General features: G+C 41.8%; 1 protein-coding gene across 3 annotated transcripts in view; it reads left to right on the top strand.

The window, feature by feature from the left end:
* Positions 1-26,263, top strand: part of prkx (protein kinase X-linked) — a 97,761-nt gene that overhangs the window by 16,856 nt on the left and 54,642 nt on the right. For all 3 annotated transcript variants that reach the window (XM_033023359.1, XM_033023357.1, XM_033023356.1), the window contains exons 2-3: positions 12,763-12,931; positions 13,905-14,168. In XM_033023359.1, the coding sequence (XP_032879250.1) occupies positions 12,763-12,931; positions 13,905-14,168 (433 nt within the window). The remainder of the gene's footprint in view (positions 1-12,762; positions 12,932-13,904; positions 14,169-26,263) is intronic.

Below are 26,263 nucleotides of genomic sequence, written 5' to 3'. Positions count from 1 at the left end.
TTTCTATTACAAATCTCAAATTGTGGAGTACAGAGGCAAATAAATAAATGATGGGTCTTTGTCCCAAACATTATTGAGGGCACTGTGTCTCTGGGTAGAACACTAATGGAAGCTGAAGTAGGTAAAGCAATCGCCTTCATTCTGGTCCTTTGTCCATTCCATTAATGGTGGGAACAGTTTCTCTCTGCTTCATTCCTTAAGATTTGGTAAATAGTTTTATCAATGTGAACCGATAAAACTATTTACCAAATTTTTGCAGGACAATTTCTGCTTTTAAATAAGAGAATTACTAAAATTCTTTATTCCTTGAATCATTCCAGTAAATCTTGTATGTACCATCTAAGGCCTTCACATCTTTCTTAAAAGTTGGGGGAGTGTTTGCTAGTGCTGTCGGGGAGGATTTAAACTAATGTGGCAGGGGGATGGGTGCAAGAGCAGAGAGGCAGAGGGGTGTAAAATGAGGGTAGAAGCAATAGGTAGCAAGGTGAAAAGTAAAAGTGGCAGGCAGACAAATCCAGGGCAAAAATCCAAAAGGGCCACTTTTCAACATAATTGTATAAGGGGTAAGAGTGTTGTAAAAACAAGCCTGAAGGCTTTGTATCTTAATGCAAGGAGCATTCGTAATAAGGTGGATGAGTTGAATGTGCAGATAGTTATTAATGAATATGATATAGTTGGGATCACGGTGACATGGCTCCAGGGTGACCAAGGCTGGGAGCTGAACATCCAGGGATATTCAATATTCAGGAGGGATAGACAGAAAGGAAAAGGAGGTGGGGTAGCGCTGCTGGTTAGAGAGGAGATTAACGCAATAGAAAGGAAGGACATTAGCTTGGAGGATGTGGAATCGATATGGGTAGAGCTGCGAAACACTAAGGGGCAGAAAACGCTAGTGGGAGTTGTGTACCGGCCACCTAACAGTAGTAGTGGAGTTGGGGATGGCATCAAACAGGAAATTAGAAATGTGTGCAACAAAGGTATAACAATTATAATGGGTGACTTCAATCTACATATAGATTGGGTGAATCAAATTGGCAGGGGTGCTGAGGAAGAGGATTTCTTGGAATGTATGCGGGATAGTTTTCTAAACCAACATGTAGAAGAACCAACGAGAGAGCAGGCTATTCTAGACTGGGTATTGAGTAATGAGGAAGGGTTAGTTAGTCTTGTTGTGCGTGGCCCCTTGGGCAAGGGTGACCATAATATGGTTGAGTTCTTCATTAGGATGGAGAATTACATTGTTAATCCAGAAACAAGGGTCCTGAACTTAAAGAAAGGTGACTTTGAGGGTATGAGACGTCAATTGGCCAAGATAGACTGGCAAATGATTCTTAAAGGGTTGACGATGGATATGCAATGGAAGGCATTTAAAAACTGCATGGATGAACTACAACAATTGTTCATCCCAGTTTGGCAAAATAATGAATCAGGGAAGGTAGTGCATCTGTGGATAACAAGGGAAATCAGGGATAGTATCAAAACAAAAGATGATGCGTACAAATTAGCCAGAACAAGCAGCCTACCAGAGGACTGGGAGAAATTCAGAGTCCAGCAGAGGAGGACAAAAGGCTTAATTAGTAAAGGGAAAATAGATTATGAAAGAAAACTGGCAGGGAACATAAAAACTGACTGCAAAAGTTTTTATAGATATGTGAAGAGGAAAAGATTAGTTAAAACAAATGTAGGCCCCTTGCAGTCAGAAACAGGCAAATTGATCATGGGGAACAAGGACATGGCAGACCAATTGTATAACTACTTTGGTTCTGTCTTCACTAAGGAAGACATAAATAATCTGCCGGAAATAGCAAGGGAACGGGGGTTAAATGAGATGGAGGAACTGAATGAAATCCAGGTTAGCCGGGAAGTGGTGTTGGGTAAATTGAATGGATTAAAGGCCGATAAATCCCCAGGGCCAGATAAGTTCCATCCCAGAGTACTTAAAGAAGTAGCCGCAGAAATAGTGGATGCATTAGTGATAATTTTTCAAAACTCTTTAGATTCTGGAGTAGTTCCTGAGGACTGGAGGGTAGCTAATGTAACCCCACTTTTTAAAAAGGGAGAGAGAGAGAGAAAACGCAGAATTTCAGACCAGTTAGTCTAACATCAGTGGTGGGGAAAATTCTGGAGTCAGTTATTAAAGATGGGATAGCAGCACATTTGGAAAGTGGTGCATTCATTGGACAAAGTCAGCATGGATTTATTAAAGGTAAATCGTGTCTGACGAATCTTATACAATTTTTCGAGGATGTAACTAGTAGAGTGGATAAGGGAGAACCAGTGGATGTGTTATATCTGGACTTTCAGAAGACTTTCGACAAGGTCCCACATAAGAGATTAGTATACAAACTTAAAGCACACGGTATTGGGGGTTCAGTATTGATGTGGATAGAGAACTGGCTGGCAGACAGGAAGCAAAGAGTAGGAGTAAACGGGTCCTTTTCAGAATGGGGTACCGCAAGGCTCAGTGCTGGGACCCCAGCTATTTACAATATATATTAATGATCTGGATGAGGGAATTGAATGCAACATCTCCAAGTTTGCGGATGACATGAAGCTGTGAGGAGGATGCTAGGAGGCTGCAAGGTGACTTGGATAGGTTGGGTGAGTGGGCAAATGCATGGCAGATGCAGTATAATGTGGATAAATGTGAGGTTATCCACTTTGGTGGCAAAAACAGGAAAGTAGACTATTATCTGAATGGTGGCCGATTAGGAAAAGGGGAGATGTAACGAGACCTGGGTGTCATGGTACACCAGTCATTGAAAGTAGGAATGCAGGTGCAGCAGGCAGTGAAGAAAGCAAATGGTATGTTAGCATTCATAGCAAAAGGATTTGAGTATAAGAGCAGGGAGGTTCTACTGCAGTTGTACAGGGTCTTGGTGAGACCACACCTGGAGTATTGTGTACAGTTTTGGTCTCCCAATCTGAGGAAAGACATTCTTGCCATAGAGGGCGCACAGAGAAGGTTCACCAGATTGATTCCTGGGATGGCAGGACTTTCATATGAAGAAAGACTGGAGCGACTCGGCTTGTACACGCTAGAATTCAGAAGACTGAGGGGGGATCTTATAGAAACTTACAAAATTCATAAGGGGTTGGACAGGCTAGATGCAGGAAGATTATTCCCGATGTTGCGGAAGTCCAGAACTAGGGGTCACAGTTTAAGGATAAGGGGGAAATCTTTTAGGACCGAGATGAGGAAAACATTTTTCACACAGAGTAGTGAGTCTCTGGAATTCTCTGCCACAGAAGGTAGTTGAGGCCAGTTCATTGGCTATATTTAAGAGGGAGTTAGATGTGGCCCTTGTGGCTAAAGGGATCAGGGGGTATGGAGAGAAGGCAGGGATGGGATACTGAGTTGGATGATCAGCCATGATCATATCGAATGGCCGTGCAGGCTCGTAGGGCCGAATGGCGTACTCCTGCACCTATTTTCTATGTTTCTATCTATGTTTCTATGTTGTGTCAGGTCTGATGCAATATGCTATTTATGACTGAAGCAGCATTTTACACAAGCACATTGTGACTATCTTGTTCTTGAACAAATCGACTGTTTAATATAGCTGTGGATCCTGATAATTTAAATGTGAAGTGCCAGCTGCTTACTTGCTTTGCAGTATGATACTAAAATATTTTTAACGAAAATGTGGCTCAAGCCATTCCATCACAAAATGCATAGTTTGTGCATTTGCATCAAGGAATTCCTAACGGACTGGCCGCAGTCAGTCAGGATGGGACCCTACCACTCCCCCACTCTGACACTCGGCACAGGAGCTTCACAAGGATGTGTGCTTAGCCCCCCTCATCTACTCTGTACACCTATGACTGCATACTGACCTACAGCATGAACACCCCAAGGCCATCACCACTTTGAACTCAGCATTGAATCTACACCCCCCACCCCCGTAACCAATAGTGTACTGCTACAACACTATACTGTGGAATATTGCACATTCTGACTACGTTTTTCTTGCCGTTTTTGCCGTTTTCATTGTCGTTACTTATTTATCAGATACGTTGGAGCTCCGCTCGGGCAGTGCGCCTGAAATTTTGTTGTATGTATTTACAATGACAATAAAGTATTATTATTATTATATTTTCACTTTCTTTACCTGCTTGTTTCTGACTGAATATTGTTCACTTCTACAGGAGGTCTGTACCATTTCTTTTGGAAACAGTAACCTTTTCACGTGGAATGAATTGAGGTTCTCTGATAAAACATCTTAATATTTTTTAAGCCGTGAATAAATAATGTGTCCAGTAATGACTGCGATCCTGCCCCTCTAGACTTTGCTGCCACCTGAGCTGTCTGGTGCTGGCACCTGATGTTATCTGTAGAAGAGTGAATTTACTGACAGTCTCACTTCCCCATTTTATTGGTTCTTTGTATTTTATTCACTTTGTTCAGAGTGAAATTTCTGCAGCATAATATTGGAGTTACTTCGCCCTCTGACCACTCCATCTTCGTCTCACGCATTCTATTCTGCTCACAAATTGAGTGAGTGGCAAGCTGTCTGAGGTACTGGGAAATCCGCTTGTTTAGTTACCAATGTTCAGTGAGGTTTTAAGTTCCATTTTTGTCTATTCCCAAAGGCATTGACTTGGTATCAAAGTCATGCAACAATATGTTCTGCAGTGCTTATTACTTGATTTAGTTGAAGGTTTTCTTGTTTTAGTCTTATATTTTTTTCACTTATTTTCCTGAAGTTATTAACTGGACACAGTTCCAAGTTTAATCTCCTGTCCCTTTGCTCTGGGCGATGCCCATTATGTGTGAATCTGAGGAGAATGTCAACATTCAATGCCACCGTAGAGGCATTTTATTTCATGCACTACTTTTCTGCACCATATCTCATAATTTGGATAACATCCTAGAATGTTTGGATATGTTTTAAATCTATTCAATGCCTGAACTTCCTCTTAAGATTTCTAGATATTTGCTATAGTCCAGATGGAGTTTTTACCTCTTCTGTCCTGATTGACTACTCACCTCCCCCCCCCCCCCCTTTCTCCTACGTTGAGATACTCCAACCAGGCAAAACATTTCGGTCTGAAGAATGGTCTTGACCCGAAACGTCACCCATTCCTTCTCTCCAGAGATCCTACCTGTCCAGCTGAGTTACTCCAGCATTTTGTGTCTACCAGGCAGAACATCAGCTCCCCATCTAATCTGTCAAATCCCACAAGACTTTAATTCCATGAGATTGCCTTGCATTCTAAATTATGCATAGTATAGGCTGTATCTGCTTAATTAATCCACATGACAAGCTCAATATTCCAGGAATCAATCTATTGACGTTTTGTTGCATTTTCTCTATTGCATATGTTCTTTGGTAGGTATAGGGAACAAGAATCATTTTTTATATTTCAGATGTGTTTTCATAGAGCTCTATGAAATTGGAGTGGGATGCGTCAACACTTAGGAATAAATTTGTGTTACTGAGTTTCTTCTTGTGTCACAGACTTTTAAGACTAAATACAAGGTTGAGTACAGAACATTTAGTGAGAGTGAGGTTAAACCTTGAGTGGACATTTAAATAGTCTCTTTTACAAGCAATATCCTAATGAATGTAAATATAAAATCCTTTGGACAATCTGCTCTTTATGTAAACAAAAATATGTTAAAATTATGAATCTTTGTGTTCAATTTAAAGTTGATTTATTGCACCCTTTTTGCAGTCATGGGAAGCACGCAGAAAGCCATTTTGAAGTGTTAGTATTGTAATAGAGAAAAATGCCACAACTAACGCTGAGGATCTGAAGAAGGTATGAAGTCAACGGTTGCCGTAAAACCTAGGCCATGACGCATTTGAAACTGGGGCTGTGCTGTTTCCAATGATTGGCATGGGATGAATGTCAAAACTAAAAGTTTAAATGTAAGAAGTGAGTGCATGATACGGTTTTTATCCAATGAGTTCTAGAGTGTCTGTTGACTTGGAGCTGGTGGTTGAGAATCCGTATCAATATGGTTAAATAAAGCATTGGCTGAGAGAAATATATTTAGATAGGAACTAGTGTGAAAATATGTGTTAGCACTTCTGATGGAGCTGATTGCAAAATCACAGTTTGGTTACAGTACAGAAGTAGGGCATATGCTCGCCCCCTAATCTTCCATGTTCTTTCCTTTCAAATATTTTAGAATGCTGCAATTGAATCTGCCTCTGCAGCTACCTCATCACCTTAACTACTCTCCAGATGAAAAGTTTCCCTCATCATTTTTTGGTTCCTTTGTGTATTATCATCATTCTGCTTCCCCTAGTTTGTGATCCTTCCAATAGGAATAGTTTCTCTCTAATGCCTTTATACTTTGTGATTTAAATACCTCTTATCACAATTCCTAAATAAAACTTCTGTTACACAAAGAGCATCCCCAGCTTATGCAGTATATCCACCAGAGTTGTTTCTTCTATCATTTCAGTAAATGCTTTGCACCCTCCTTTGGGCTCACATCTTTGCTGTACGCAATGACAAGAATTGACACCATACTCCATTTATAACCAAACCCATGTCTTAGAAAGGTTTGTCACGACTTTCATGGTATTCTATGTTTTTTTTAGTTCAGGTTTTGTTGCATGCTTTATAATCAGCGCGGAAAGACAATACATGATTAAAATCGAGCCATTTGCAATGTATAGATACGTGATAAGCGAATAACGTTTAGTGCAAGATAAAGCCAGCAAAGTCTGAACAAGGATAGTCCTCGGGATTCTGCAATGCTGCTTTAACCACTTTCACAGCCAGTCTTGCAGGCTTCAGTTAATTGTGTATTTATCTTCTCTTCCAGAATTTATCTCTTTTGGATCTCTCAGCTTTCATTTGCCCATATCTGCTAATTCCAACAACTGCCTTTATCTCTTTTGAAGTGTATATTCCTTGCAGTTCCTAATGTCTCCCAAGTTTTGCCATCTGAAAATTTGGGAAACATGCCTTGTACCCAAATCATTAATACTAACAGCAGTCCCAGTGCTTACTTCTGGGAAATTCCAACATATACTTATCTGCAAAGAAACAGCTTTTCACAAGATTTCTTCCATCACATGGCAAATTTACTCTCCACGCTGCTACAAGCCTGTTTTATTAGTCTCTGTGACAGGGAGGCACAGTGACACAGCAGTAGAGTTGTTTCCTTACAACGTCAGAGACCCGGGTTCGATCCTGACTATGATTGCTGTCTGTACGGAGTTTGTATGTTCTCCCTGTGATTGTGTGGATATTATCCTAGTGCTCCAGTTTCCTCACGCATTCCAAACACGTGAAAGCTTGTAGGATTATTGGCATCTGTAAAATTGTCCCTAGTGTGAGGATAGAACCAGTGTATAGTTGATCATGGTCGGCGCTGACCTGTTGGGCTGAAGGGCCTATTTCTACGCTCTATCTCCAACTAAACTAAGACTATAATGTGGCACATTGTCAAATGCCTTTTGGAAATCCATGCATAAAATGAGCAGCAAATCTTTCTCTGCAGCCTCATCAAAGAATTATTGTTAATTAGTTACTGGTTGTCTTTTACATATCCATACTTGCTTACTTTCCTCAATTCAATTTGTTGGCGTCATAGCAGACAGTGGTGAAGAAGGCATTTGGCATGCTGACCTTCAGTCAGGGCATTGAGTACAAGAGTTCAGACGATATGTTGCAGTTGTACAAGACATTTCCAAGGCATGTATTCCTTAAGAGTAGGAGACTAAGGGGTGACCTTGTAAAGGTGTGTAGATTCGGTGACCAGTTTAGATGGATGCAGGACTAATGTAGACAAATGGGGCTAACTTAGATGGGCGTCTTGATTGACCTGGGTGGGTTAGGCTGTAGGATAGTGTTAATATGCGTGGATCACTGGTCGGTGGAGACCTGGTGGGCTGAAGGGCTTGCTTCCGCGCTGTATCTCTAAACTAAATTAAAAGACGTTGGTCAAGTTGCACATGAAACATTTTTACAGTTTTGGTTACCCCGCTATAGAAAATATGTCATTAAGCTGGAAAAAGTGCAAAAGAAGATTTGCAAGAATGTTTCCAGGACTCGATTCCTGAGTTATAGTGAGAGGTTGGGCAGGCTGGAAATGTATTCCTTGAGAGTAGGTGACCTTGTGAAGGTGTGTAGATAAGGTGAAAGGTTTAGAGGGATGCAGGCCTAATGTAGACAAATGGGGCTAACTTAGATGGGCATTTCATAGTCCCATAGAGGCCCGTTCCAGCTAGAGCCTCCATCCAGTTGTCCCAAGAACTGTCATTCCTCTCCTTGTAAGGTTTGTTTTAAGGATAAATGTTTCCCAAAACACCAGGGACAATGCAGTATCATGAGATATTTTGCAACCATATGAGAAAGTTGATGGAACCTCGATTTGTCTACAAACTAAAGGCAGTACATGCAACATTTTAGCACTTCCTTAGTACTTTGTCGGAGTGACAATGTAATTGTTTTTGTGTGCAAATCTCTCGAGTGGATGAAGGTCCTATTAAATTTGCTAAGATGTAATTTCTCTTGTAGAAAATATCCCATTAATCAGTTGATCATGGAGATTATTCATACTAAATTATGGATTGTTTTTGTGGTTAAGATTTTATATTCCAGTTTCCTGTTAGATGATTAAAGTATAGTACAGGCATTAGACTACATATGAATTGGTTCTTTAACTGGAATTGCTTGTTAAAATCTTTGGAATCATACTTAAAACCAGCTTTATTTTTCTCCCATTTAAATTGGGAATTTTCTGCCTTTTGCAAGTGGGATTTTCAACAAAAATAAATAATTTGCAGTATTGACCCTGTAACACTAGAAGACTGGGATCTCCTATCCAGATGGGAATGATTTTCTACCCCCCCCCCCCCCCTTTTTTTCATTGGGGAAAAATATTTGTAATCAATCTTTGGAGAGTTTTAATGCTTTTGAATATCTGAATATTCAAAAACATTTACAAAAAATCAAACCAATGTTAAATATTCTGTAAGCACCAAGTATTTTTAAAATAATTAAAAGCATTGAAGCAAAATTCAAATCACAATTTACTTAGCTGGGTTCGTTTCAGATGCTTCCAACCATTCAAATGAATGCACCTGCTGTTTTTCCTCTCGGTCTAACTGGGGCATGTTGGCTGATTCCCCAACGTGGCATCTGGAGAATTGCTGCAAGTTTCATGGGCTGCTGCTGAATCCCGTGAAGACTCCAGGAACAGAGCACAGATGGGAAATTACTGACTAAAGATCCCCAACAAGTTCCACACTTCAGCTTTCATGTTAGAATCCCAAACTTGGTGATACTTGCGCTGATAAGTATTTTGGCATGGAACTGCTGACATTTTAAGCAACTTTCAGGCCATCACCCTAGCATTAGTCACACTCAATAACACCATTAAATGCACTTGATTGTGGTATTTGCATGTGATTGCATTCAGCAAATAAAAAATAAGCTGTCAGCTAAATCATCCTTTTTACTTCTTTCCCCTCCTGATTGTTTATCGCAGGTAACTTCCTTCCATGCATTTTCTCTGCATTCTGGGGTGATTGATGAGACCTCTGGGTCTGCAGCCCCTTCCACCAGTGGGATGAGGTATCTTGTATCTTGTAAGCAGTTTGTGGGGTAATTTTCTGGATATGCTGGGCTTCCATGTGCTCCCAAGTAACAAACTTGGGAGCAAACAAGATGTGGTTATTGCCGTCCCAAATGCTTGTCAACTTTGAGTAGTCATGCGTCCTCTATTGCCAGAGTGAGGTCACATGCAAACACACGGAACTGTTTGTGCTAGGGTAGCTTACAGGGAGTTCTCTAATTTCAAATGATACCCCCAACCCATTGTGCATGCATTACTCCCAAGCCCCCACAGTCATCATGCTCTTTCCCCCTCATCTCTCATCCCCGAATATCCCTTTTTATTCAACCCTCTGTCTCCACCTCATCCCCTTTCACCCATATCCTTCTCTCTGGCTTTATATTCACCTCTTCTCTCCCCACCCTTTTGAACCCTCGTCACCTGTAGCCTTTATCACTTACTCGACCCATCTACCAATCACACCTCCCTTACCTGTAGCCGCTTATCACTTGCTAGGTTTTGTCCCACCTTGCCACTTTTTCCAGCTTTCCCCCCAGTACACCATTCAGTCTGAAGAAGGGTCCTGGCCTGAAACATTATCTGTCCATTCCATCCCCAGATACTATCTGACCCGCTAAGGTCTCCCTTCAACTTGTATTTTGCTCAAGATTCCGTTATCTGCAATTTCCTGTGTCTAACATAAGAAAACTTGAGTGAACAAGATTTAAAAACTGGTGAAAATTGCTGAGAAACTCGGCTGTTCAGGCAACCCCTACGGAGAGAGAAAAGGTTCATGTTTCAGGTGTTTACACCTATCCTTCCACTGGATGTTCTGAGCCATGGTTTTTCACTTGAAACAACATGCTGGCAACCTCTGCTGGAAGTTTGATAGTATTCAGCAACTTCTCAATTTGCGCTGGGCCTCTGACAATGGAGGAGGCCCAGGACAGAAAGGTTGGGAATGGGAGGGGGACTTAAAATGCTGATGGGTTTTGTTGAAGAAAGATGAGTGCATCATGAAATGTAGAATTCACTGGCTTGGCTGAATGACTGGTTTCTAGCCAGATATCTTGTGAAATCTTACTTAATTTTTTATCTGCCATCACATATCAAATACGTCTAGAACATAAAACTGCGTTAAGATGAAGATAGATGAAGATAATCTTTATTGTCATTGTACAAGACAACGAAATTCTGTTGGAGCAGGCCTCCAGCTGCACAGGAATATAAGTATAAAAATACAATTAAAAAAAAAAGAACTATTAAAAAATTTAACTATAACCATAAACATACAGGAGTATTGGCGGGTGTGTGAGAGAGAGGGGGGGGATCAATGTGGGAGGGGGATAGAGTTCAGTAGTGTCACAGCTCTATGGTAGAAGCTGTTTTTCAGTCTTGTCGTGCGGGCGCTCAGTATCCTGTATCGTCTTCCTGAGGGCAGAAGGGTGAAGAGACAGTGTCCAGGGTGTGTGCTGTCTCTAAGGATGCCCTTGACCCTCCGGATGCAGCGGGTCCGGTAGATGTCCTCCAGACTGGGGAGCTGGGTGTCAGTGATCCTCTCAGCAGTCTTGATGACGCGTTGGAGAGCTTTCCTGTTCTCTGCGGTACAGCCAGAGTACCATACTGTGATGCAGTATGTAAGAACTGACTCGATGGCTGACCTGTAGAAGCTCACCAGCAGCTGTTGTGGGAGACGTGCCCTCTTCAAGCACCTCAGGAAGTGAAGCCTTTGTTGTCCTTTCTTGGCCGTCGCCGTGGTGTTGACGGTCCAGGTCAGGTCGTGGCTGATGTTGACCCCGAGGTACCTGATGTTCTGCACAGCCTCCACTGTCTCGCCGTTAATGGTGATGGGCTGATGGACGAAGGTCTTCGGTCTCCTCCTGAAGTCCAGGATCATCTCCTTTGTTTTTTTTGCGTTGAGGATCAGGTTGTTCTCACGGCTCCAGCTCACCAGGTTCTCTACCTCTGTCCTGTAGGCGGCCTCGTTGTTACTCGTGATCCTGCCTACCACGATGGTGTCATCTGCAAACTTAAATATGGTGTTGGCCTCGTGGGTGGGTTTGCAGTCGAGAGTGTAGAGGGAGAAAAGGAAGGGGCTCAACACACAGCCCTGTGGTGCACCGATGTTCAAGGTGATGCTGGAGGAGACCTGCCTCCCCATGCGCACAGTCTGTGGTCGGCCGGTGAGAAAGTCCAGGACCCAGCTGCTCAGGTGTGTGTTGAGGCCCAGGTGGTCCAGCTTAGTGACTAGTTTATGGGGGTGGATGGTGTTAAAGGCGGAGCTATAATCTATGAATAGCATCCGCACATAACTGTCCCGCTGGTCAAGGGTGGCACTGGCGCAGCGGTAGAGTTGCTGCCTTTCAGTGATTACGGCACCAGAGACCCGGGTTCGATTCCGACTATGGGTGCTGTCTGGAAGGAGGTTGTACGTTCTCCCCGTGACCTTCATGGATATTCTCCGAGATCTTTGATGAGAGAATATCGTGCTTTGAAAGTGATGAGCATTCCTGATGTATTTTGTCTTTCCCATTCTGGGAAGAAAGATTCTGACCGTCTACCCTATCTATGCCTCTCAAAGTGCTCTGACCAATGAGGAGAACGTTGCAACCAAAGGACTGGTCTGCTGCAGCAAAGTCCGTATCTATAGCAGCAGTATCAACATCTAATGGCCTAGCTGATGGAATGTATGGCATTGTGATCCTGAACAGCATTGTGCATGGTGTGGCTTTCCAAAACATTTAATGTATAGCACAACCCAGAAGTACTGTTGAGTTCATCTAGCACTGAAAAGCCACACATTGTGTAGCAAAGAAAACAATAATAATAATAATAATGGATGGGATTTATATAGCGCCTTTCTAATACTCAAGGCGCTTAAAGCTGGGTCATAAAAGTGGGACAGGCCCTATAGTTGTACTTGTTTAAGAAAGAATTGCAGATGCTGGAAAAATGGAAGGTAGACAAAAATGCTGGAGAAACTCAGCGGGTGAGGCAGCATCTATGGAGAGAGGGAACAGGCGACGTTTCGTGTCAAGACCCTTCTTGTGTTTGAAAGGTTATGCGACGCACCCGAGTGCCAGGAAAGTTATGCAGCTTGAAGTAACTGGAGCTAAATTAAAAACATCTTATTGCCAACTTGAAAATTGTAGATTTAAACAAAAAATCTGGGAAGTTCAGTTAATGTAATCTGTGTGAATTTCTTATTGGAGGACTGACCATTCTTATGCTTTTTGTAGGGACTGGAACCTTTGGACGGGTTCTGTTGGTCAAAGACAAAAAGACGAGAGAATATCGTGCTTTGAAAGTGATGAGCATTCCCGATGTAATTCGCCTTAAGCAGGAGCAGCATGTACACAATGAGAAAAGCATATTAACAGAAATCCATCATCCATTTCTTATAAAACTGTAAGTAAGCTTGATGATTTTGTCTATCTAAAGGTTGTACTTATACGACATACGTATTTTAGGCAGGTTGTTAAAACTCTATTTTCTTCTTCTGCTTTCTCGATGTGGACCGCTGGATACAAATAAAACTTTAAATTGAATTGTTATTTCCTGAACAGGTTTAAAATGAAAGGGAAACGATTTAATAGGAATCTGAGGAGTAAAACTTTCACACAAAAGGTGGTTAAGTACATTGACAAGCTGCCAGAGGAGGTAGTTGAGGCAAGGACTATTCTCAATGTTTAAGAAACAGTTCGACGTACATGGTTAGGACAGGTTTGGAGAAATTTAGGCCAAACACAGACAAGTAGGACTACTGGAGCTGGGACATATTGGCCGATGTGAGCAAGTTGGGCCAAAGGGCCTGTTTCAATGCTGTTTATCTCTTATGACTCTAAGGACATTTCAATATCTGATCAGAAAGAATCTACTGTGCTTATAAATGCTGAATTTGAATTATAAAACTTTATTATGCAAGTATTGATTGATAGCAGTTCACATACTATCGCACATATAGACGCTTCAGCTACTAAACATCATGCCTTTCATACATTTAACATGCAAGTCTGATTTTTAACAAACTTTGCAGCACGTGAGTTTTATTTAAAATCTGTTGACTTCTGTATTATAATACTGAAGTTTAATTTCTACACACTGGTTGTCTAGTTGTTGCGTGGTTCTGTAACTGCACACTTGAGTCATTGTATTGAGTATCGAGATAGATATATTGTAGCTGGTTAGCTCCTGTCCTTTGGATAAGAGACGGGAATGTTATTATGTGAATTTTGTTCAAGGCCACTGATTTGATAAAATTAAAGATTTTGTTCTTAATTTCATTTTATCTTTTGATATATTTTTCAGTGACAAATCATTGCATTTGCCCACTACGCAAACTCATCCCAATCTAACCTCTTGGCTTTGTTTTTAATTGCAGGTACTGGACACATCATGATGAATGCTTTTTATATATGTTAATGGAATATGTGCCTGGAGGTGAACTGTTTTCTTACTTGCGTAACTTGGGACGTTTCAACAATAGTTCTGGACTTTTTTACTCTGCAGAGATTGTGTGTGCAATGGAGTATCTACATGCCAAAGATATTGTTTACAGAGATTTAAAACCAGAAAATATTTTACTGGACAGAGATGGTCATATAAAACTTACAGATTTTGGATTTGCGAAGAAACTTGTTGACCGGTAAGTCTGTTGCTTGGCTAATTGATTTTCAAGACCTTGGTATTTACTTAGTATTTAGAAATGTTATGTTATTTTGTCTAATAAACCAAATATTTTTCTTACTGGAGGAGTACGTTCTCATATTTAAAGATATTTTAATTTTGTGGAGGGAGTACAAAGAAGATTTACGAGGATATGGACAGAACTAGAGGGTCTGAGCTATAAACAGAGGTTGAGTAGACTGGGACTCCTTGAGCGCAGGAGGATGAGGGATGATATTATAGAGGTGTATAAAATCATGAGAGAAATAGATGGGGTAGATGCACTAAATCTCTTGCCCAGATTAGGTGTATCATGGGACATATGTTTAAGGTGAATTGGAAAAGACTTAATAGGAATCTGAGGGGTAAATTTTTCTCACAAAGGGTGGTGGGTGTATCGAACAAGCTGCCAGGTGAGGTAGTTGAGGCAGGGACTATCCCAATGTTTAAGAAGCAGTTAGACAGGCACATGGATAGCACAGGTTTGGAGGGATATGGATCAAATGTAGGCAGGTGGGACTAGTGTAGCTGGGACATGTTGGTCGTTGAAGGGCCTGTTTCCACACAGTATCACTCTATGACTTACGTAATTGTACTACCAATTGATGGCCATGTAGAAATAATGGGAATATCTGTAATTTGTGTTGTATGGGTTGATGAATTATGAATTTTGGATGCCAAAAATTAACATTAATTTTAAATTAAAGCTAAAACTTAATATAACTTTTCTGTTGTTACTTGAAGGGCAAATATAAAAGTTTGAATTACTTGTCTGACATTCTTCCATTCATTCACTAGCTCTCATTTAACACATCAACATTTATCAATATCTTGGGTTTTTAAATTTAAAAACTCTGGTTTGAATAAATGTTCTCCCGTCCTGCTGAACAGGCTTGGATAAATAAGTTTGACTTCATTGTTTTGTGGCGGAAGGAAAAGGAATGTTGACTTTACTGTTTGGTACTGATTGATACAATGACTGCCACTAGAAGGCACAGTGGGTGCTCTTAAAGGATAAGATTCAGCTGCTTTGACCGAAACCATTGACACTATTTTTCTATTAATTACAGATTAGTAGATTGGATTTATGGGAGGACAATGATCTAGCTTAATTTTCTGAAGAGTGAGCCGATGAGGAAAGTTGGCAAATGGTTAGTGGCAGAGACTGAATTAATTACTGGGATAAAGCAGGGAGAATGTAAATACCTAGCATTTTTGAGAAGTGTAAACATGAATGATTAAGGGCTTGGAGTAGAGTTCAGAAATGGTAAATCACAGTTTCATAAAAAAACTAATCAATAGGTTCTCTTGGCTCTGTATTCTGAATATTCCTTATCAAAGGATTGTGTTCTTGGTTGCTGTGGATATACAAGACTGGTATAAAAATTCAAGGATTTGCAAAGAAATGCATCCAGCATAAAATGATAAGAAATCCTGATTGTAAATAGCTCCACGGCAAGAGAACACATCAAATTACAAATAACTTGCGTCTTCAATGGAGCACTTGACAACAAGGATGAAAAGCATCTAACACGTGTCGTGTGAATATGATCTCAGCAGTCAACTTGATGAAGGCAGAGTACTGCTGATAATTTATTAATTTACAGAGTGAAGGAATCACTGGCTAGACCAAAGCTATATTTAATTGCCCCAGGATTAAGTGGCATGTGGAGTCATTTTAGAATTCATTTAACTGTTAACCATGTGCTATAGGTCTGGAGTTGCCTTGATCACATTGTGCAAAATTGGTTGGCAGACAGATAACAGAGTAGGGATTAATGGGTCCCTTTCAGAATGGCAGGCATGTACCGCAAGGCTCGATGCTGGGAGCGCAGCTATTTACAATATATATCAATGATTTAGATGAAGGGATTCAAAGTAACATTAGCAAATTTGAAGATGACACAAAACTGGGTGGCAGTGTCAACTGTGAGGAGGATGCTATGAGAATGCAGGGTGACTTGGACAGGTTGGGTGAGTGGGAAATGCATGGCAGATGCAGTTTAATGTGGATAAATGTGAGATTATCCACTTTGGTAGCAAAAACAGGAAGGAAGATTATTTTCTAAGTGGTGTCAAGTTGGGGAAAGGGGAAGTACAACGGGATCTGGGGGTCCTTGTTCATCAATCAATGAAAGTAAGCATGTAGGTATTGCAGGCAGTGAAGAAAGCGAATGGCATATTGGCCTTTATAAAAGAGGAGTTGAGTATAGGAGCAAAGAGGTTCTTCTGCAGTTGTATAGGACCCTAGTGAGACCACACCTGGAGTATTGTGTGCAGTTTTGGCCCCTAATTTGAGGAAGGATATTCTTGCTATTGAGGGAATGCAGCTTAGGTTCACACGGTTAATTCCCGGGATGGCGGTACTGTCATATGCTGAGAGAATGGAGTGGCTAGGCTTGTATACTCTAGAATTTAGAAGGAAGAGAGGGGATCTTATTGAAACATATAAGATTATTAAGGGTTTGAACACTCTAGAGGCAGAAAACCTATTCCCGATGTTGGGGGAGTCCAGAACCACTTTTTCACACAGAGTTGTGAGTCTGTGGAATTCTCTGCCTCGGTGGGTGATGGAGGCTGGTTCTCTGAATACTTTCAAGAGAGAGCTTGATAGGGCGCTTAAATATAGTGGAGTCAGGGGATATGGGGAGAAGGCAGGAACTGGGTACTGATTGTGGATGATCAACTATGATCACATTGAATGGTGGTGCAGGCCCGAATTGTCTAAAATTACTAAACTTGACAAAACATGACAAATTCTGGCAAGAGATAGGTGGATACATGTCAGACGGGTTTTAGATTGGCAGATTTTTGGTCAAAGGCCAGAGATGAAAAGCAAAATGTGTGGAATACAGACAGGAAGCATAGCGATGCTCCCTGAATCACTGAGTTACTGAGTTACTCCAGCACTGTTCTACACAAAATTCCAGCATCTGTGAATTCCTCTTATCTTCTTATTGCATGTTGCATGTTTTGTCAAAATAATTAAACTCAACTAATTCAGTAGGTCAGGCAGCATCTCCAGGGAACATGGATAGACAACATTTCGGGACCCTTCTGGCAATAATTCTGATGAGTTACAACTGCACTATTTCACTACATGAAAAAGTAAGACAAATGGTAAATTTGACCTGATTGTAAGGAAATTTGAATACAAGAGTAAAGATGCCTTGCTTTGATTATTGAGGGTGCTGGTAGGACCTCACCTATGGTATTGTGAACAGATCTAGTCGCTACCAAAGGAAAGATACATTTGTGTTGAGTATAGAGAAGATTCACCAGATTTGATTTGCGAAATAACTGTTTATGTGGGGAAGTTCTGAATACTAAGTAGATAGTTTATTTTAGAATGAGAGGTTATCTCACAGAGAAATACAAAATCCTTTCTGATCTAACATATGCTCCAGTGATGTTCAGCCCCGGTTAGGTGGTGGTTTAAAACATCAAAACAGGACAGCTATTCACGAATGAGATAAAGTTCTTTATCCTGAATTTTCTAGGCAAGGGGCCTGGAGAGACCCAATTACTTTATTTGGGAAAGGTTAATAATTCAAAGATTCAAAATGTATTCAAGCGAGAGTTATATACAGTGCCCTCCATAATGTTTGGCACAAGGACCCACCATTTATTTATTTGCCTCTGTACTTTACAATTTGAAATTTGTAATAGAAAAAAATCACATGTGTTTTCAAGTGCACAGTGTCAGATTTTAATAACGGCCATTTTTATACATTTTGGTTACACCATGTAGAAATTATCAGTGTTTATACATAGTCCCCCCCATTTCAGGGCACCATAATGTTTGGGACACAGCAATGTCATGTAAATGGAAGTAGTCATATTTAGTATTTTGTTGCATATCCTTTGCATGCAATGACTGCTTGAAAACTGATTCATGGACATCACCAGTTGCTGGTTATCTTCTCTGGTGTTGCTCTGCCAGGCCTGTGTTGCAGCCATCTTTAGCTTCTGCATGTTTTGGGGGCTAGTCCCCTTCAGTTTTCTCTTCAGCATATAAAAAGCATGCTCAATTGGGTTCAGATCGGGTGATTGACTTGACCACTCAAGAGTTGATCATTTTTTAGCTTTGATAAACTCCTTTGTTACTTCAGTAGTATGTTTGGGATCATTGTCTTGCTGTAGAATGGCAAATGAGTTTGAGGCATTTGTTTGAACTTGAGCAGATAGGATAGGATATGTCCATACATTTCAGAATTAATTATGCTACTACCATCAGCAGTTGTCTCATCAATGAAGATAAGTGAGCCAGTACCTTCAGCAGCCATACATGCCCAGGCTATAACACCTGCACCACCGTGTTTCACAGATGAGGTGGTATGCTTTGGATCTTGGGCAGTTCCTTCTCTCCATACTTTGCTCTTGCCATCACTCTGATATGTTAATCTTCATCTCCTCTGTCCAGAAGACCTTTTTCCAGAACTGTGGTTGTACTTCCTGACAAACTGTATTCTGGCCGTCCTATTTTTGCGGCTAACCAGTGGTTTGCATCTTGCAGTGTAGCCTCTGTAGTTCTGTTCATGAAGTCTTTTGCGGACAGTGGTCATTGACAAATCCACACCTGACTCCTGGAGGGTGTTTCTGATCTGTCGGGCAGGTGTTTTTTGGTTTTTTTTAATTATAGAGAAAATTTGTCTGTCATCAGCTGTGGAGGTCTTCCTTGGCCTGCCAGTCCCTTTGTGATTAGTAAGCTCACCAGTGCTATCTTTCTTCTTAATGATGTTCCAAACAGATGATTTTGGTAATCCTAAGGTTTGGCTGATGTCTCTAACCGTTTTATTCTTGTTTCTCAATCTCATAATAGCTTCTTTGACTTTCATTGGCACAACTTTGGTCCTCATTTTGATAAACAGCAATAAGTTTCCAAAGGTGATGGAAAGACTGGAGGAAAGACTAGGTGCTGAGAGCTCTTATACCTGCATTAAGGAGGCAATTAAACACACCTGAGCAATTACAAACACCTGTGAAGCCATGTGTGACAAGCATTATGGTGCCCTGAAATGGGGGGGGGGGGGGGGGGTGAAATCAACTGGTGAAATCAAAATGTATAAAAATACCCTTTAATAAAATCTGACAATGTGCACTTTAACCACGTGTGATTATTTTCTATTACAAATCTCAAATTGTGGAGTACAGAAGCAAATAAATAAATGATGGGCCTCTGTTCCAAACATTATGGAGGGCTCTGTATAGCTCTTAGGTTCACGGAATCAAGGGATATGGGGAGAAAGCAGGAACAGTGTACTGGTTTTGGATGATCAGTCATGATCATATTGAATGGCGGTGTGGCTCCAAGGGCCGAATGGCCTACTCTGGCATCTATTTTCTGTATTTATTACCTGATGCATCAAAGGTCAACCTATGACTTTGTATAGGTCTCCCCTCATCCCAGTCTTGATGTGCTCTCTATTTCTATTACAGCCAACAATTCCATCGTCAAGCGTTTAATTTCAATATCCTAGCTTGCAACTTTAAGCCGGCAGTACATATTTTTGTATTTTAATTAAAAGGAAGCTTTGTTTCATGTAGCACCTTTCCCACTCTCAGGATATTTCAAAGCATTTTACAACCTTTTCAATACTTTCTGAAGTGTAGTCACAAGTAGAAACATCACAGTTGAGTAATGGTAATATCCTCTGTAGTACACTGGAGTGCCAAGCTAAATTTCTGATCTTGAGTCCCTGGAGTGTGACTTAAATTCACAACTCTGATTCAGAGACGAAAGTGCTACCTGCAGAGCCATTTAGTACAATGTACACAATCTAGTTTTAAGTAAATCCTGATTTGTGTTTGATCAATATTGACTCGCATGTGGTTGTATTGACAAAGTTGTTTTAAGTCCCATATCAGATACAAATATGAATTTTTGGTTTATGTCAAAGGTACAGTCTTTTGAATGGAGCATTTAAACTGATCTCTTCTGCCGTCTCGGCTAATGCAGTGCATCCCATGACACTTTGAAAGGCAGTGATTCAGTCACTATATATTTCTCAGTCAAGATCACTAAAAGAAAGGAACTGCAGATGCTGGTTTAAACCGAGTATATGGTGGTAACTCAGCGGGACCCCCCCTCCTCGTCGCAACAGGGACAGAGTCCCCCTAGTCATCGCCTTCCACCCCATCAGCTGTCGCATCCAGCACATAATCATCTGATATTTTTGCCACCTCCAACGGTATCTCGCCACTAGCCACATCTTCCCATCTCCATTCTTTTCCGCTTTTCGCAGAGACCATTCCCTCCGCAACTCCCTGGTTAAATCGTCGCCTCCTACACAAACCACCCCCTTCCCAGGTACATTCCCCAGCAACTGCACGAGATGCAACACCTGTCCCTATACCTCCTTCCTCTACTCTGCCCAAGGACCCCAACGGTCTTTTCAGGTGAGGCAGAGGTTCACTTGTACCTCATCCACTGTATCTGCTGTTCCAGGTGTAAACTATATATTGGCTAGACCAAGCGCAGGTTCGGCAATCGTTTTGCTGAACACCTCAGCTCAGTCTGCCTAAACCTACCTGATCTCCCGATTGCTAAACACTTTAACTCCCTCTCTCATTCCCACACTGACCTTTCTGTCCTGGGCCTCCTCCATTGTCAGAGTGAGGCCAATGCAAATTGGAGGAACAGCACCTCATATTTCACTTGGGCAGCTTAACTCAAGCAGTATAAACATTGACTTCTCTAACTTCAAGTAACCCTTAGTTTCCCTCTTTCTCCATCCCTCCCCTTTCCCAGATCTCTGACTAGTCTGACTGTCTCCAATTATATTTTATCTTTGCTTTGTTGTTAGCTTCTTCCAGCTAACAATAATCTACTCTATTTTCCTTGATCTCCATCCCCTTTGAGTTAGTGTTACATGTAAGATCATGGAACATATCATACACTTTCACATCATGGACCATTTCGAAAAGAATAGGATACTGGTGGACTCACAACATGGCTTCAGAGCAAAACGTTCAACGGAAACATAACTTATTACCACTATTGATGACATCACAAGGGCATTAAATAAGGGGAAATCTATACATATGGCAATCCTGGACTTTTCGAAAGCATTCGATAAAGTTCCTCATGAAAGGCTCCTAGGAAAACTAGATTACTATGGCATCACAAATAGTCAACATAACTGGATTAGGGACTTTCTCACAAACCGGATGCAGAGCGTGGCCTGTGAAAGAAACATTTCTTCAGAAGAACAAGAACAGGAGTACCGCAAGGCACGGTCCTCGGACCACTGTTGTTCCTGGCGTACATTAATGATCTACCTGAACACATACATTGTAAAACAAGACTCTTAGCAGATTGTCTTGTATATACACCTGTCACTGAGGTAGAGGATATAAACTCCTTACAAAAATACCGTAAGTCCTTGGAATTATGGCAAAACACATGGAAGATTAGCTTCAACCAAACCAAATGCTCAATTATGGTAATTTCAAACAAGAAGAAACCACCGACTCGAGACTACGTCTCTATGGACAAATACTTCATCATACAAGTTCACAACCAAACCTTGGAGTTCATCTTGATAACAAGCTTTGGTGGAGGGAACACGTGGACCACACGAAACCTCTGGTTCTGCCCAATGGAAGTGAAAACCACAGCATATACAACATTGGTTAAAACCTTACTGGAATACGCTACATGCGCCTGGGACCCATACAAAACTGGTCATATCAACAAACTAGAAGGGGTACAGAGGAAAGCAGCCAGCTTTTGCATCGGGAACTACAATAGAGGTAGCAGTGTCATCTCGATGCTGTCTGATCTGGTGGGAAACACTGGAAACAAGAAGGTCAAGGAACAGACTAGCCGTGTTGTACAAGATTCAAAAGGGGATCGTCGTACTCAACAGAAAGGAGAACAAGAAGGAAATGATATGCAAATAGAAATCCCATTCGCCAGGACAGATATTTATAAGAACTCATTCTTTGTAAGAACCTTGAGGGAATGGACTAAACTAGACAACAATATAGTCAAATCACCTTCACTAGACAGTTTTAAGGGGGCACAACACATCCAAGTTGGCAATATGCAGGGTACTGCCCTGTCCACTACAAATTCAGAAGATTTGTCTTGTTTTCACACCTTATCTCTGTATCTCCCTCTACCCTGACCTCAGTCTGAAGAAGGGTCTCCATCTGAAATGTCACCCATTCCTTCTCTCCAGAGATGCTGCCTCTGAGTTACTCCAGCATTTTGTCTGCACTAAAACAGATGTTATGATCATTATCCAACTACTTATTTTTCTAGCCTTGCTGTGTAAAATTTGGTTACTGTTTTTCTAGATTAGATCTGACAACTCAGAAGTACTTAATTGGTTGTAAATTGTTTCGTGATATTGTGTGATTATAAAATGTGATCCTTTTGTGTGCTATTTTGCATGAATGATGAACCTGTTCTCTGCAGCATGTGTTTTTCACAGTCAGGTGTTATGGTTATTCTTTGCAAGTATTTGCTGTAGATTAGCGCTGAGAGCTTTTGGCAAAATCTCCTCAATCTAGTTTCCAGCTTTCATACCAAGCTGCTTAAATTTTTATTAATTGAAACAATGGCACAATTCTATCAAGGGTACTAAGCAGCTGAACACTTATTGATTTCTATTGATTTTTTTAAATTTGAGTCTCTGTGGCCTCCATTATATGCTGCAAACTAGTTTTAGTTTTTAATTTTAAAGTACGTAAAGCCAAATGCTAGAATATGGTTAAAATGTAGAAAATCCTGTAAGAAAGTGAGCACTTTGTTTTTCAACATTGTGTTATTCACAGTTTTTAGATATGTGGGGAAACACACTCTTTTGATCTCCTGTCCACATTGAATGTTTTATCTGTAAACGTACACACCTTGGCAACCTCAAGTTAAGTCGTGTTTGTTGCCAAATGTGCAAATATGGTGAGGTACCGTTGCAGGAATTTTTTTTGCTAGCAGCGACATCGCATGGACAGTGAGATCAGTGTGAAGAATACTAATAAGCATGGGAAGTTTGAAATTAAGGTGTTGTGGCTCTTAAAAAGTATTAAGGTGGATAAATCCCCAGGACTTGATGAGATTTATCCCAGGTTGTTGAGAGCCACAAGAGAATCCAGGGAATTATAGGCTGGTGAGCCTTGTGTCGGTGGTAGAGAAGCTATTGGAGAGGATTTTTCAAGACGGGATTTAATTCCATTTGGAAGAGAATGGGTTAATAAAGGAAGTCAGCATGGCTTTAGACAGGGCAGGGTTGAGTGTATGAGGAGGCGACAAAGGTGAGGGTAGGGCGGTGGATATTGTCTACAAGGATTTTAGTAAGGCATTTGATAATATCCCCATGATAGGCTAATCCAGGGGTGTAAGGTGTACGAGATTAACAGTGATTTGGTCATATGTGTTTCAAACTTGTTTACTGATAGAAGACAGTTGTGGATAGACACTATTCAGGATAGAGGTCTGTGACGAGTGGAGTTCCACAGGGATCTGTGCTGGGACCTCTATTTGTGATATATATAACTGACATGGACACAAGCATAGACGGGTTGGTTAGTAAATTCACAGATGAGAGCAAGACTTCTGGAGTCGCAAACTGTGGAAAGGTGTCGAGGTATGCACCAGGATACAGACCAGCTACAGAAATGGGCGGAGAAGTGGCCGAAGGAGTTTACTCCAAGCAAGTGTGAGGTGCTGTACTTTGGGAAGTTGCATGTAAGGGGAAATATACAATTAATGGCATGACCCTTAACAGCATTGATGTACAAAGGGATGTTGGGGTCCAAGACATAACTCCCTGAAAGTGGCAACATGAGTAGATACAATACAATACAATACAATTTATTTGTCATTTGAACCCCATTGAGGTTCAAACAAAATGTTGTTTCTACAGTCATACACACAAGAAAGAACCAAGACACAACACAATTTACACAAACATCCATCACAGCGCATCTCCTCCTCGCTGTGATGGAAGGCAAATACTTATATCTCCCCTGCACTCCCCATTCCCCTCCCGATGTCAGAGTCAAAGCCCCCGGCGGGTGATGGTAATTGTCCCGCGGCCATTAACGCCGTGCCGGGTGATGCAAGGCCACGCTCCGGGTCTTGTTGTTGGAGCCCCCGGCGGGCGCTAGCAAAGTCCCACAGCCATTCCAAGCCACGCCGGGCGATGATGTAAGGCCCCGCTCCAGGTACTCTTCAGCCCCGCAACTCGGGTGGGTGAAGTCGCCGTTGCGGAAGCCCCGAAAAGCGGTCTCCCAGCAGGGACCCGCGGGCTCCCGGTGTCACTGTCCACCAGACCTGCGGTAAGCCTCCGAATCCCCGGGGTCGGGTCACAGGAGCGCGCCACCACTGCTCCTCCCGCTCCAAACTCGGCCAGCTCTGCGATGGTGAGTAGGTCCGCAGGCTCCACGACTGGAGCCCCAGGTCGTTCCTGCTGGAGGCCGCTCCACGGTGCTAGGCCCCAACGACAACGGAGACCCGACAGAGAAAAGGTCGGGTTCTCCGTGCAGGGGATAGATTTTAAAAGTTTCCCCCACCCAGATAGTGGTAAAGACTGGCTTTATCTTGCACTAACGTTATTCTTTTATGGATCTATATACTGGTTCGTTTGTAACCATGTATTGTCTTTCCGCTGACTGGTTAGCATGCAACAATAGCTTTTCACTGTACATCGGTACACATGACAATAAACTAAACTGAATACAGTATGTTTGAATTTAGAGGTCACTAGATCAAGAGAGACCTGTTGGGTCCTGGGGTGGGGTGGGGGGGGTGTCCTTTGGAGGTCACCTTCCCATCGCGCTGTCCCGCACACACACCCACATCTCCCCCCCCCCGATAACGACCACCTGTTCTAGAACTTCAAGGAGCCCAGCGGAGCATGCTGCACGACCTGAGCAGCAGTTTAAAAACGCTAAGTGACAAAGTTAAGAAGCCAAGAAGTACAGAAGACATAACAGAGGTGACCTCACTCGCAGCGCGAGCAGAGGCAGGCCGTTAGATCCATTGTGACATCATCAGCGAGACCATCCCGTCTATTTTCTAAGTTATTTGAGACGTGAACGTTTTCATAACTAACTCATGAGATTTTTAAATAAGGCGAGTTTTGACATGGCGTAAATCTCTTATCGGAATATGTAAAGATTGCACCGTTGGCGTGTCGTGTTTTCGAGGAGATGTGAAAAGCACACGAACATCACACAAATACGCATCCAAGATCAGAGTTTTATGAGTATAGATCACAGTCATGATGCAGTTTTATATTACTTTGGTTACGTTGCATTTAGAGTATTTTGAGCAGTCGCGGTCACCCAATTACAGGAAGGATGTGGAGGTGGTGGAAAGGGTGTAGAGGTCTACCTCAATGATGCCTGGATTACACGGAACAAGCTAGAGGAAGAGGTTGTACTGACTTAGATTGTTTTCTCTGGACTGTCGGAGGTCTTGGGGAGACCTGATAGAAGAATATAAAATTATAGAGATACAGATATCGTCGGCAGTCAGAACCTTTTTCCCAGGATGGAAGATCAATTACTAGAGGGCATTAGTTTAAGGTGAGTGGGGCAAAGTTTAAATGAGATTGTGGAGTAGCTTTTTTTATACAGAGGGTGGTGAATGTCTGGATTGTGTTTGCTGGGGTAGGTGGTTGAGGCAGATATAATTGTGGCATTTAAGACTTGGAAAGGCATATGGATATGGATACAATACAATCAGTTTTATTCGTCACATTGCACATAAAGTGCAAGTGAAATGAATTTATCAGCAGCGGTACAATGATAAAGAACACACAAACACAATAAAAATTTAACACAAACATCCACCACAGCATTCATCACTGTGGTGGAAAGCACAGAATTTGGCCAGTCCTCCTCCATTTTCCCCCGTGGTCGGGACCTCAACCCTCCGCAGCCATCGCTGCGGGCGTCCAGATGGTAAAAGGACAAGGTAAAAGTCAAGGTAAGTCCAGGATCAGCTCTTCCCCATCGGAGACCGCGGCTTCAGGCTAGTGTAGGCCGCAGGCCGGCTGTCGAAGATTTAAAGTTCGCGCCGCAGCCAGAAGCACCGCAGACTGCAGGGCCGACAGACGAAGC

The sequence above is a fragment of the Amblyraja radiata genome, chromosome 6 (assembly GCF_010909765.2).
Source record: "Amblyraja radiata isolate CabotCenter1 chromosome 6, sAmbRad1.1.pri, whole genome shotgun sequence".
In the NCBI taxonomy this organism is placed as follows: domain Eukaryota; kingdom Metazoa; phylum Chordata; class Chondrichthyes; order Rajiformes; family Rajidae; genus Amblyraja; species Amblyraja radiata.
The sequence above is the reverse complement of the archived record's forward strand: the minus strand, read 5'-3'. Positions and strand labels throughout refer to the sequence as shown.